The 12,243-nt window shown below is 43.8% G+C and overlaps 1 protein-coding gene across 1 annotated transcript; it reads left to right on the top strand.

The window, feature by feature from the left end:
• Positions 1 to 2,223: 2,223 nt before the first annotated feature.
• Positions 2,224 to 12,096, top strand: CALR (calreticulin). Its single transcript, XM_083719418.1, has 9 exons — positions 2,224 to 2,426; positions 5,018 to 5,119; positions 5,450 to 5,653; positions 6,115 to 6,209; positions 6,932 to 7,141; positions 7,473 to 7,586; positions 8,735 to 8,878; positions 9,646 to 9,738; positions 10,955 to 12,096. The coding sequence occupies exons 1-9, from the start codon at positions 2,339 to 2,341 to the stop codon at positions 11,153 to 11,155; spliced, it is 1,251 nt and encodes a 416-aa protein (XP_083575544.1). The 5' UTR covers positions 2,224 to 2,338; the 3' UTR covers positions 11,156 to 12,096.
• The last annotated feature ends 147 nt before the right edge of the window (positions 12,097 to 12,243 follow it).

Genomic DNA, 12,243 nt, shown 5'->3' with positions numbered 1-12,243 from the left:
TGCATCTCTGTGTTATTTGTGGGACCTGCCTGGTGTTTTTACATGAGTAGAATGTGTGCTTTTATTTAAGATGCATCTCTGGGTTATTTGTGGGGCATAGGAATTCGTTCATTTTTTATTTCCAAAATATAGTCCGGCCCCCCACAAGGTCTGAGGGACAGTGGACTTGCCCCCTGCTTTAAAAGTTTGCTGACCCCTGCAGTAGAGGCTTGGGTAGAACTCTTGTCCTTTCTCTATACACCAATGGCTTGCTCGCATAAGTGCAGGAGCGAGCGTTTAAGAGCTTTTTGTCTGTCTCCCCTGAGTCTGGAGCACCCATGCCAACCCGGCTAAGCCCTAGGTAAGCCCCTGGTTGAGGTGCATAGATAGGAGGGCTTCCTGCTGCCTGTTTGGTTCTGATGGGATCAAAGAAGCAGGGGGTTGTTTGACATATAACCTTTGCTCTGCTTATCTGAGGGACGCAGGTGGCGCTGTGGATTAAACTACAGAGCCTAGGACTTGCCGATCAGAAGGTCGGCGGTTCGAATCCCTGTGACGGGGTGAGCTCCCGTTGCTCCCTCCCTGCTCCTGCCAACCTAGCAGTTCGAAAGTACGTCGAAGTGCAAGTAGATAAATAGGTACTGCTCCAGAAGGTAAACGGCATTTCCGTGCGCTGCTCTGGTTCACCAAAAGCGGCTTAGTCATGCTGGCCACATGACCTGGAAGCGCCGCAATCCCAGAGTTGGCCACGACTGGGCCTAATGGTCAGGGGTCTCTTTACCTTTACCTTTATCTGAGGAGAGGTAGCTGAGCTGCACAATAAGAAGGCCTACCTGGGATTGCTGACTGCAATCGAGGAGGTCTGAAGAGAAGCTCTGAGGGCTGCTGTGAGTTCCCAGTTGCCTATGGCTATGACAGTGTGTGGCGCGGTTGTCTGTGCTGCATGCAGGCTTTCCCCAATATAATAATTTGGTTCCAGTAAAGCTGTCTTTTCCTGCTTGTGCAACTGTCTCTCATATATCCTACCGAAGCCCTTATGATTATAACAATTGTTATATTAGCCCTGCAGCCTATATCATTATTAGCCTCTTCTGCCCCAACCATGCTGCCTTTGTTTTCTGTTCATTTGTGGTTGCTATTTTTTTAGTCCAGGTTGTGTCTCTATGCTTTATGCCAGGGGTCAGCAAACTTTCAGCAGGGGGCCAGTCTACTGTCCCTCAGACCTTGTGGGGGGACGGACTATATTTTGAAAAAATAATAATGAACGAATTCCTATGCCCCACAAATAACCCAGAGATGCATTTTAAATAAAAGGACACATTCTACTCATGTAAAAACACGCTGATTCCCAGATCATCCAAGGGCCGGATTTAGAAGGCGATTGGGCCAGATCTGGCCCCCAGGTCTTATTTTGCCTACCCATGATCTAAATTGTACTGGCAGATGGCGAATACTGTAATTGGAAAGGAACCTGGATCTATAGTACTCAAAACAGGTACCTACCCCCCACCCTCCCCCAAATTGCTGGGGCTGGAAGAGCAACAGTTGCTTCCACACCTTACAGCACCGTAAGAACACACCTGGAAGATTAACACATTTCTTAAAGCTTAAGTTTTCCTGGACCACAGTGCACTTCATCAGATGCCTCATGAGATGTTGTCGTTCCTAATAGAAATATCTTGGGGATGGAGGCGGGGTTGTAAACCTGCTCAGTGAGAAAGCCCACCAAGTGACCTTATACTAGATCATCTGCATGGGCCTTATAGATTCATATAGTTTGCTGACCCCTGATTTAGATAGTGCCTGGCTAGACAGCACAAGGCTGATTCAGCTGTTCACTGTGCTTCCTTGGTGTGCTTGTTAGTGCTGGGAACGCATTCTGCATATGGCTATTCCAGTTAACGCGTTGGCTTGGGAGGCGATGGGGTGGGCGTGGGAAAGATTGCCGTGAACTGGCCCTTTAAAACCCCGCTAGGCTCACGTGGGGCTGTTGCGAAAAAAAAGGGGAAAAAGATCGGGTGACGTATCCACGGCGGAGGGGAGGGGGCGGCTCCCCCCGAACGCGTGGTCGTGCCTCATTGGCCGGGACCGGCGGCCAATAAGAAGCAGCCATCTGGGACGCCAACGTTCGGGGGTGCCGCCCAGCCCGCCGCGCTGCCGGTGGACCAATAGCAGCGCCGGCCGGGGCCGGATGGAGCAATCGGAGCGCGGCGTGGGCGGGCGTTCGGAGGAGAGCCCTATAAAAGGGCACCGAAAGCTCCTCACCGGCCGCAGTTGCTCTGTCGTCGGTGTCCGTCACCGAAGCTTTCGCTTTTCTTGAAAGGGCCTCCTCGCGGGGAAATAAAATCTACACAGGGAGATGGGTCCCTTCTTCGCCTTCTGCTCTCTGCTGGCTCTCGCGTCGGCCGGGCCTGCCCAGTACTTCAGGGAGGAGTTCGGGGACGGAGGTGAGGGTCGCTGCTGGCTGGCTGGCTGGGGGGCCGGGTTGGAGGCTCCCGGGGGCCGGGTGGGCTTCCCTTGGGCCGCGGGGGTTCGGGCCTCGCTTAGGGCTGTGCCGCCTCAGGAGGGGCTTAGAGGCGGCGGGGGGGGGGGCGTCGATGTAATTGCTCCCCCCGCCATCTTAGGAGGCTCTGCCCCCCCCCCTCGAATTGCCAAATGTCGAATGACAGGATCGCGATATTCGCCTTTCCATGCAGCCCTTCTGGTATTTCCACGCGATGCGGCCTCGTGAGGGCGGACGGGGTCGGCGTTATTCCCCTGTTGGGGTTGGAGGATGGGCTGTGGGGTGGAGGTCCCTATGCGGCTTAAGCCAGCAAAGGCCGAGGCACGGCTGGGAGCGGGCCGGGTTTCGGTTTCGGGGGGGGGGGGGCGAGCGAGCGCTGCAGCTGTCAGAACCAGGAGGAAGAAAGCGTCCCTTAAGGGCTGGTGTAGGGAGTGAGAAGGGGCTTGCTTGCTTCCTTGGGAGCTCCAGGATCTGTCACAGGAAGGGCAGGATGTGGAGAGGAACGTATGGCTGCTCCCCCCCCCCCCAGGTAAAAATGGGCAATTAACAAGCCTTGCACCTTAAGAGGGGGAACTTGATGCGTTCATTCTGACACACTCCTTCCCATTTTTTCAGGAGCAACTCAGCCTGCCAATACTCTTCTCATTTCACAGGAGCAGCTTCCTATGCTGCCTTTGAGCTGATGTTTATAAGAGCCTCGCTTGAGAGAAGCTAGCAGATGTGATGGAACCTGCTATACCCCCTCCCTGAACACACACACACACATACATACATTGGGGAGGATGCCACCTTAACTGCATGTGTGATGAGGACATAGGTCTTGTTGTGTCTAGTCTAGACCTGGGATGCGATGGGGAGTTGGTAATTAAGCCATAATCAGCAGGGGCCATGGGGATATAGAACACGGACTAAATAGATCGCTGTGGGGATGTCTCTAGAACACACAGACCGCCCATTGCTGGAGTATCGAAAATGACAGGTGCATCCTGGTGTGGAGAATTGAAAAGCAGTGTAGACACTGCCAGCTGGTTTTTCTCTTAAAAACTCTACAGAAATATGGTGGTTTTCGTGTGGTTATGTGCATGGCTATAAGGATAGAAAGGGGTGTTGGTGCACGATGGGAGTGGAAGCTGCTTAGCTTGTTTTAGCACCTCAAGACTAGTTTTTGGTATACCACTGCTGCAGGAGTGAACTATTGTCCAGTAGAGCCTTTTGATAATACTAGCTGAGGCCCAGCTGCTGTGGAGTGTCTGACATATGTCTTCTCTTGTTCCTCTTTGTAGAGATTTAAGCTGCAATCTTCATCCATTTAACTTGGAGTAAACCATGTTTAACACATTGGCATATGATTTTGACACGTGTAGGATTGTGTGTTAATCCTTTCATTTCTGGACCTGAACACTTAATTACACATTTTTAAAATTATTTTTATAGCAAAGCTGTTTCATTTGAAAGCCATGCAGTTGCAGTGCCCTGTCTTAAATGGGACCGGTACCCCCAAAGTGAAGATGCTAATACTGCTTTTTTGTTATAGCATATTATTTGTAGGCATTTTATGGTGGATAGAAATTGGGTAGACCATTTGCGTCTGCAGTGATCAGGCAAAGCACATCTTATTCTCTGCTGAAATTGTTGCTAGGATTTTGCAGGTTAAGACAAGTGTTTCATCTTAACAAATTCTAGTTCAAGTTAACTAACACATGATCAGAATTTGCTCACTAATCAATTTTTGAATTCCACCCTTTTAATGAGCTATGGGTCAAATTCATGTTGCCAACTTGATCTTCCACAACCTTGTGAAGTAGATCTGGCTGGGAGGAAAGATCAAGGGAACCCACAAAAACAAGACCATTTAGTAAATCACAATTCACTAACTTGGTGCATGCCTGCTGGGGAATTGTGCTCCCAAAATACCTGGTGTGAGCCAGATTGGAAAGAGTTGCAGTAGCCAACAGGGGAAGTCATCTAATAACAAGTAAAGCAGAATCAGCATACAGATCTCATATGCATCACAGCATTGAAAAGGGGTTGGGATGTTGGCCACATATAAATCTGTCACAACCCATTATATGCTAAATCACTTCAAGCAAAGTAGATGTGTTGGGCATTTGTCCTGAGACTGTCTTGTCCTGGGACTGCCATTACATGTCATGGCCAAGAGCAAGGTTTTGGACCCAACTCATACCTGTAGTCATCATACCAGATAGTCCATTTTAGCTTCAAGTTGAGTGGTAAGTTGATTTTAAAAGAATCAAGGTGGGGCCTGAACTTTTGCAACCAAAACTGACTGATTTTGACTGACGTTTTGCTTCCTTGTACAGAGTCACTGCAACATTGCAAAAACGTTGTAAGCTTGTTGCAAAAATTATTTTTGTAACTGAACAGAAAAAAATGTTTGTGCCACATGTTGCATTTGAATGGTTTTATTTGCCCTCTGTGGTCTTGGGAGCATTTGTAGCCCAGTGTTAACCAAATGTATGTGGTGAATCATTGTAGCTCTTTAGTTTCAAAATTTGTTCCTTTCGTTCCTTTTAGATGCCTGGACAAACCGTTGGGTAGAATCAAAGCACAAGTCTGACTATGGGAAATTCAAGCTTACTGCTGGCAAATTCTATGGAGATGCAGAGAAAGACAAAGGTAAGGAGATGTTCTGGAGGACTGTGTTCTCTTAATTCAGTCACAATGGAGTCCTAAATCTGAAGGTGGTGATTGCAGTGTTGCACAGGATCAGGCTTGCCTTATTAAATGGTAGTATATCAGGCCATCCCTGAGTTTTCACTTGCCACAACTTTTGTAGACAGACTTGTAAACATTGGATTATTCTTCCACTTCTTGCCTCCCAGGTAATAAAAAACTTGAGAGGGTTTCTGTGAGGGTATTGTATGATCAGATTTGCACACTATTGTCATCTATAATAACGATATCCCCGTTTCTTATATACACCTTGACTGTGTTTCATCTTCCCAGGACTTCAGACAAGTCAGGATGCTCGTTTCTATGCACTCTCTGCTAACTTTGATCGCTTCAGCAACAAGGATAAGACCCTGGTGGTTCAGTTCACAGTGAAACATGAACAAAACATTGACTGTGGAGGTGGCTATGTGAAACTCTTTCCCTCAACCCTGAACCAAGAGGACATGCATGGAGATTCTGAGTACAACATCATGTTTGGTGAGTGTGCTTGAAATACATACTTGTCTGGGCAGTTGCTAATCTGTAAGGCTGTAGGAGGGGGTCAACAAGAGGCCCATGCAGCAAATTGAGGGTTGATGCTCCTTCCCTTGGGTCTCCTCCATGTATGCTAGTAAATGGGCATGATGGTGTTTGGTTTTTAGAGGGCAGGGGGTATAGCCTTGCCTGGTGCTAGGCAAGCATTGGAAACCATTCTGCAACACTTACATTGGAATGGCACCTAATTTGGAATGGCACCTAATTTGAGAAATATCGTTTGTTATTAGGGAATGATTAAGCTATGCAGTAGTGAACTCCTGAGTATTTTCTGTATTCTTGTAAGTGGGCATTGTGGTGTTAGTCTGAGACTGAATTGAATGCTTCCTGCCCCCTTTTGATCATCTGGGTGTGGGCCTCCATTTTAATTGTTATGAATCCTATGCCCTTTGTCTCCAATACAGGTCCTGATATCTGTGGCCCAGGTACCAAGAAAGTTCATGTGATCTTCAACTACAAAGGCAAAAATGTCTTAATCAATAAGGACATCCGTTGTAAAGTGAGTGTCTGGAGACCTAACTGAGCAAAGTCCTTTTGAAATTCTGATCCTAGAAAGAAAGCAATATGGATAAAAATGGATACAACTGATATTAAATTAAATCAAACCAGATATTAGGTTGTATTCTCAAGTTATTATTGGACTGCACCCAGTGAGATCACTGGCCATTATTTTCAATGAAGCTACTCTGCATAGGCCTACCATTGGGTAGAATTTTATAAATACTGTACGAAATTTCTTATTAATTTAACATGTTGATGCTCTGTAACATAGAGTTAAATGAGTCTTTTGTCTAAATTGATACTTTTGTTCATTTATCAGATGCAACTATTTACTTTCTAACATTCATTTTTTATATCATTAAAATACTATTCTGAATCTACCCAGAAATTTCAGCCTTGCCTCAAACAATTGTGGGCATTTAATTGTTTGGAAATAGGAGAATTGTCCAGTGTGCAGGTTTTGATATTTAATTGTTGTTCACAGTAGAGGCCCTATGGGAATAAGGCACTCCCCATAGATAAAAAATGAAAGCATGCAAAATGTATTCATTTTGCAAACTAAGCAAAGCCTAGTTCTAAAAATGAAGCTGTGTAAATAATACTCTGTTTAATTGTAAGGAAGCTTGACTTAAATCTGCCTTTTTTTTCTTGCTGAAAAGCATTCCACCCTAGGCTAAAGGGAATCTGTTATCCTCAGTTTTAAGCTGTTTCCTTTGACAGGATGACGAGTTTACACATCTTTATACCCTCATCGTGCGGCCTGATAACACATATGAAGTAAAGATTGACAACAACAAAGTGGAGTCTGGTAGCTTGGAGGATGACTGGGATTTCCTGCCTCCCAAGAAAATTAAGGATCCAGAGGCAAAGAAACCAGATGACTGGGATGAAAGAGCAAAGATAGATGATCCTGAAGACACAAAACCAGAGGTTAGTGTGTACTAGTGGCGGTATAGCACCAACAATGTACACAGCACTTAAGAGCAATGTAAACAGAGGCACCAGACTTGAAACCAGAGTTTCAACTGTGGGGTAGACAATAAGAGGGAGCTGGGGAAATGGTTACGTTCTTTGTGAGTGGGTGAGAAGAGATTGTGACATTGTAGTTTCAACTGATGGCTGTGCAGAATCATAGAATTGTAGAGTTGGAAGGGACCCTGAGGGTCATCTAGCCCAACCCCTTGCAATGCAGGAAGGAATACTGATCTTGGTTGGGTGAGAAGGTTGCCTAATACCCGTTTCCCCCCCAACTTGTTTTCAGGACTGGGATAAGCCAGAACATATTCCTGATCCTGATGCCAAGAAGCCTGAGGACTGGGATGAAGAGATGGATGGCGAGTGGGAACCACCAGTAATCCAAAATCCAGAATATAAGGTAAATAGTGGCTAAGGCTGCAGTGTTGGATGTTTTCATTTTTAAAGCCACACCACCAAACTCCTCACTTAAGTGTCTCTAATTAATTGAGTAATAGACTTCTAAAAGAAAGCAATCCTAGAAGAGGCACCCCCTTGTCCCTTACACAGATGAATGCCTCTTCTAAAGTGATCTCCACCATGATTAATTAGTCTTTAATCAAAATGTCATTTTTAATATAGAATATTTTAGTCCTCTGCAAATAGGAGTTAGATTAAATCTTTATAGGGTGTTGGTTCTAACGGTTGCCCTTGAAACACCTCTTAATGCAAAGAGGGTTTGTTACTATGGATTTAAAACCATCACACTTACTTATCATACTGGAATTAGACTTCAAGCTCTTGGTCTAAGATGGCCTTGCTATATATAAAATTTCAGTGTTATCTTTGTTTTTCTGGGTAGGTAGTTTTAGACGTGTTGAAAACAAGGTATATTGGTTAATAGTATGATCCAGGTGAAAAAAAATCAAATTGAATCTTGGATGTTTTGAACAAGGCAGGAATATGAACATACCATGCTTTTCTGTGTATAACACACTCCTTATTTTGGGGACTAAAAGTTAAGAAAATGGGGGGAGGTTGCCCAGAGTTGTTGAGCTTTTTTGGGAGGAAATCACTCACCTGCCTGACAGATGCTAACACACACGTGTCACAACATCCTCCTAAGGTCTGTCCCCAATTGCCACAGTGACACCCAATCAACTACCCGTTGCATCAGATACCAATAACACACTGCAGACAATCTCCGGCTTGCGGCATCAACCAATCCCACGTTCCCCCATGCACAATCCATGTATAAAATGACCCCCTATCTTAAACATGATATTATTATTTTTTTTAGTAAAAAAACCCTAGTCTTATACACTGAAAAGTACGGTAATTTGTGTCCTTTTTTAAAACTCCACCAGAGCCTTATATGGAATGTACACATACATGTATAAGAAGGTTGAATTAAAACTGGAATTAATGCAAACCATTCATTTTTTATTCTTTTGTCCCTTCCATGCTTAAGTTGTCAAATGTGCTGGCCACTAAGTATTGGAGATTTATTTTAAAACTGGCTCTATTAAAAATGGTTCTGGATTTCCTATGTTTTTTATATTTTTGCAGGGGGAGTGGAAACCTCGTCAGATAGACAACCCCAACTACAAAGGGAAATGGATTCATCCCGAGATAGATAATCCTGAGTACACTCCTGATCCCGACCTTTACTTCTTTGAAAACTTTGGTGTCATTGGCTTGGACTTGTGGCAGGTGAGTTCTTGATACAATATCCCACTTCTCCATGCTCAGTTCACAACAAACTACATAGAAGTTACCACATTAATATACCTGGCCAGAAGCTTACAATTAAAAAGTTCACGTCAGATGTTAAGCATAGAAGAATGTTATCTAAGGATTCAAGTTTGCATAGTTTCCTGTTTTTCCAATGCTTCCTGCCCCAACATCTGAATATATTCTGGATTTATTGGTGGCATTCCTGACTTTCAGGATTGTTGTATATACTCCTGTTGTGTATGCTTTGATGAAATAGAAAACATATTAACTTGATAAATTAGTTGCCACAGCAGCCAATTTTCTCAAGCATTCATTTAGTGGGGAAGCAGGATACAAATTATTGAAATAAGTAATATAAATGTTAATAGAAGTCGTGAGCAGTCTCAAGTCTAAGGCAGTTTTGTGTCCAAACAGACACCAAATTATAGGAATACCATAACTATGATGTAGTAATAAAAGAGAACGTATAAACAATCTTTATCCAAGACTCTAATAGTTATGCTATTAAAGTGGTCTTGATTCAAAATGTGGTATCAAAAGCAGCAGCTTTTGTGATGTCTTATTCTGTGTTCAGCTGCAAGATTTATGAGAGAAAAGTAGAGTGTAAATACTTAAATGAATCTGGAGCGGTTGGTGGAGAAATTATGGCTGATGATGCTGAAACGTTTCATTGCTTTATAAGCTGTCAGAAACCTAAAGAGTTATGTAGAAACATTGGAGCTCATTGTTGTTGTTTGCTACAGGTCAAGTCTGGCACCATTTTTGACAACTTCCTGATTACTGATGATGAGAAATTTGCTGAAGAAGTTGGCAATGAAACCTGGGGTGCCACTAAGGTGAGAAGTCATTTTTCTTGATCTTTATGGCCAGGGTCATCACCACATCATCTTGTTTTACCTAGGTTCTGTAAAGTGCTTTAAATGAATAATCCATCTCCACTTCAAATGAGCAAGTTCCAGATTCTGAACTTTAGAAACTGCTATGGACTATGTTAAAATGTTGAGGGTGACTTTTGGCCTCCATCTCATTCCTTCCATGATATATCATCCAAAACCGGTTTGAAGTCCATATTGTGATACTGGTTTCATAATTTTTGACCTTGCAAAATATCACGAATCCTGGTGTGTGTTGCAAAAATCACAATGTGGGAAAAACCATGAAGCCAACCAATGCTTCTCTGAATTCCTGCAGCCCGTATTTGCTCTGCTGGCTCAGCTCTCCCCTGCCTCAAACAGGGAGCAGTGACTCATAAAAGCAGGTGCTGGCAAAAATGATACAGGAAAAACCATGAAGCCAGCCAATGTTGCTTCATCCTTATACTGATATACCACAATGTTTGTAATGTCACAATATTTAGCTGGTGATTTGGCACAATACTCAAAACCAAATATCACCCAGCCCTATGGGGGGGGGGGTCTCTTTCAACTGATTCTATCAAATTTGTTTTCAACTGCTTTTATCTTGCTGCTCCTTACTTTTTATCATTATGTTCTTAATACTTCATGAATTAGCCTTGGAAGTATAGTATGCTGAAGGGTGGGATATAGAAAGCTAAGTTAGTTGGTGGATCAGAGCCCAAGGCTCAGGCTTCTCTTTAATAGCCAGATGCCTTGTCAAACACAGTGGGTAAAGTATGGAAGTGATGGCCTTCCCCCGTTCATATGCGAGCAACTCCATATTTACATGGAGAGGCAGCATTCTGAGGTACTGTATCTGTCAATGGGATGGGCATAAGCCCGCCCTGTTCTGCCCCCTTGCCAATTGTGCACAAATGGGAAGTTGTCAGTCTAAATATGGAGGTTTGACTTTTGCTTACTATCTGTTGTATTTGTGCATCTATCTGCCCTCCATGAGTTTTTAAGTATGGAATGAAGAAACACTCAAAGCTTGTAGCAATTGCCTAACTTCTGTAAGTTATATTTTCTATGATATATCTTCGCTGAGAGATGAGAGCAGCTGCATGGTTTTCAAGCCTTTAGCACCATACTACTGAGGCCTACTTAACATGATAAGCCCTATTCAAGAACATATATCCCTTTAAATTGTCACTAGGATGCTGAGAAGAAAATGAAAGAGCAGCAGGATGAGGAGCAACGAAAGAAGCAGGAGGAAGAAGACAAGAAGAAGAAAGAAGAGGAGGGAGACGATGAGCCGGAGGGTGAAGATAATGAGGAGGATGAAGAGGATGAGGAGGAAGAGGAAGAAAAGGATGAGGAGGAAGAAACAGATGGCCCACTGAAGGATGAGCTGTGATTAGGGGTGGTTAGGTGTGCTTGTTGGCTGAGCCTCGCCCTGGGCCTGTACCATGCAGTCTGCTTGGTTGAACCCAACAAAGGAGAGGGGAATAACAGTAATGTCTCTATGAGACAAAAGAACTTTTTTTTTATTGGTGTGTTTGTTTGTCTTAACCCTCTTCCCAAATGTCATCAGTTATTCATTCATGTGTGTAGAGGGCGAACTAGAACCTGCGTCCTAAGGTGGCTAACTGTAGGAACATAACCCTTTGAAATGGAGATGATGCCATTGACCATCTCTATTTCTTTTTTTTTTTTAAGAATATGGCCACTTTTTCACTAAAGTTTGACTCCAGTCACCCTCCAGAATTGGATGTCCATAAAGCAGAACTCTCCTGTATTGCCTGTCCTTTTGCTTATCCTTTTAAGATACTTGAAGCTCCAAATGGTGGTTTCATACTTAAAAGGGGTGGGATACCTGGGAATAGAATATTAGATGGCTTCCAGGAAAACAAAATTGAGACAGCCAGTATTGTATGATGTGTAAGACAACGGATGTTGACATCCTGTCTTGTTCTAAGAGTAGTAACGGTCACTTTTGCTGCTGTGCCCATTAGACAAATCAGGTGCTTTTTTAAAAAGCACAAAGTGCAATGGGCAAAGCAAACTATTACTTTTAACCCAATTTGGATGGCACCCTTAGCTTTTAGATATTTCATATGACAGCCTTGTGTGTGTCAGGGTGTGGTGGTGGTCATTGCAGAGCTTCAGCTGGAAGATCACTAGGGGTGGGGGTGATAAATTTCTGCTTTAGATGTGTCCGGGCAGAGAGCTAGGAACTGAAGAGCCTGTGGAGGCAGAGACTAACACAAGGAGTCATCTCACTTGTTCACACTTGAATGTATGGAAGATTGAAGAAAATTTCTATTAAATTAAACTTCATGTCTGGCCCATAAACAATTTGTTGTGTTGTACTGTGTTTGGATGATCGTTGTACTCTGAGCAACTATGTGCTCCATAGCAAAGCAAGGGCACTTGCCAAAAAGTGGTTTAAGAGTATATAAAATTCTACTCTTGAGAGAGAATATAGGATAGTAGAAAATAAAT

The sequence above is a fragment of the Podarcis gaigeae genome (assembly GCF_964106915.1).
Source record: "Podarcis gaigeae genome assembly, chromosome: 17".
Lineage (NCBI taxonomy): Eukaryota > Metazoa > Chordata > Lepidosauria > Squamata > Lacertidae > Podarcis > Podarcis gaigeae.
The sequence above is the reverse complement of the archived record's forward strand: the minus strand, read 5'-3'. Positions and strand labels throughout refer to the sequence as shown.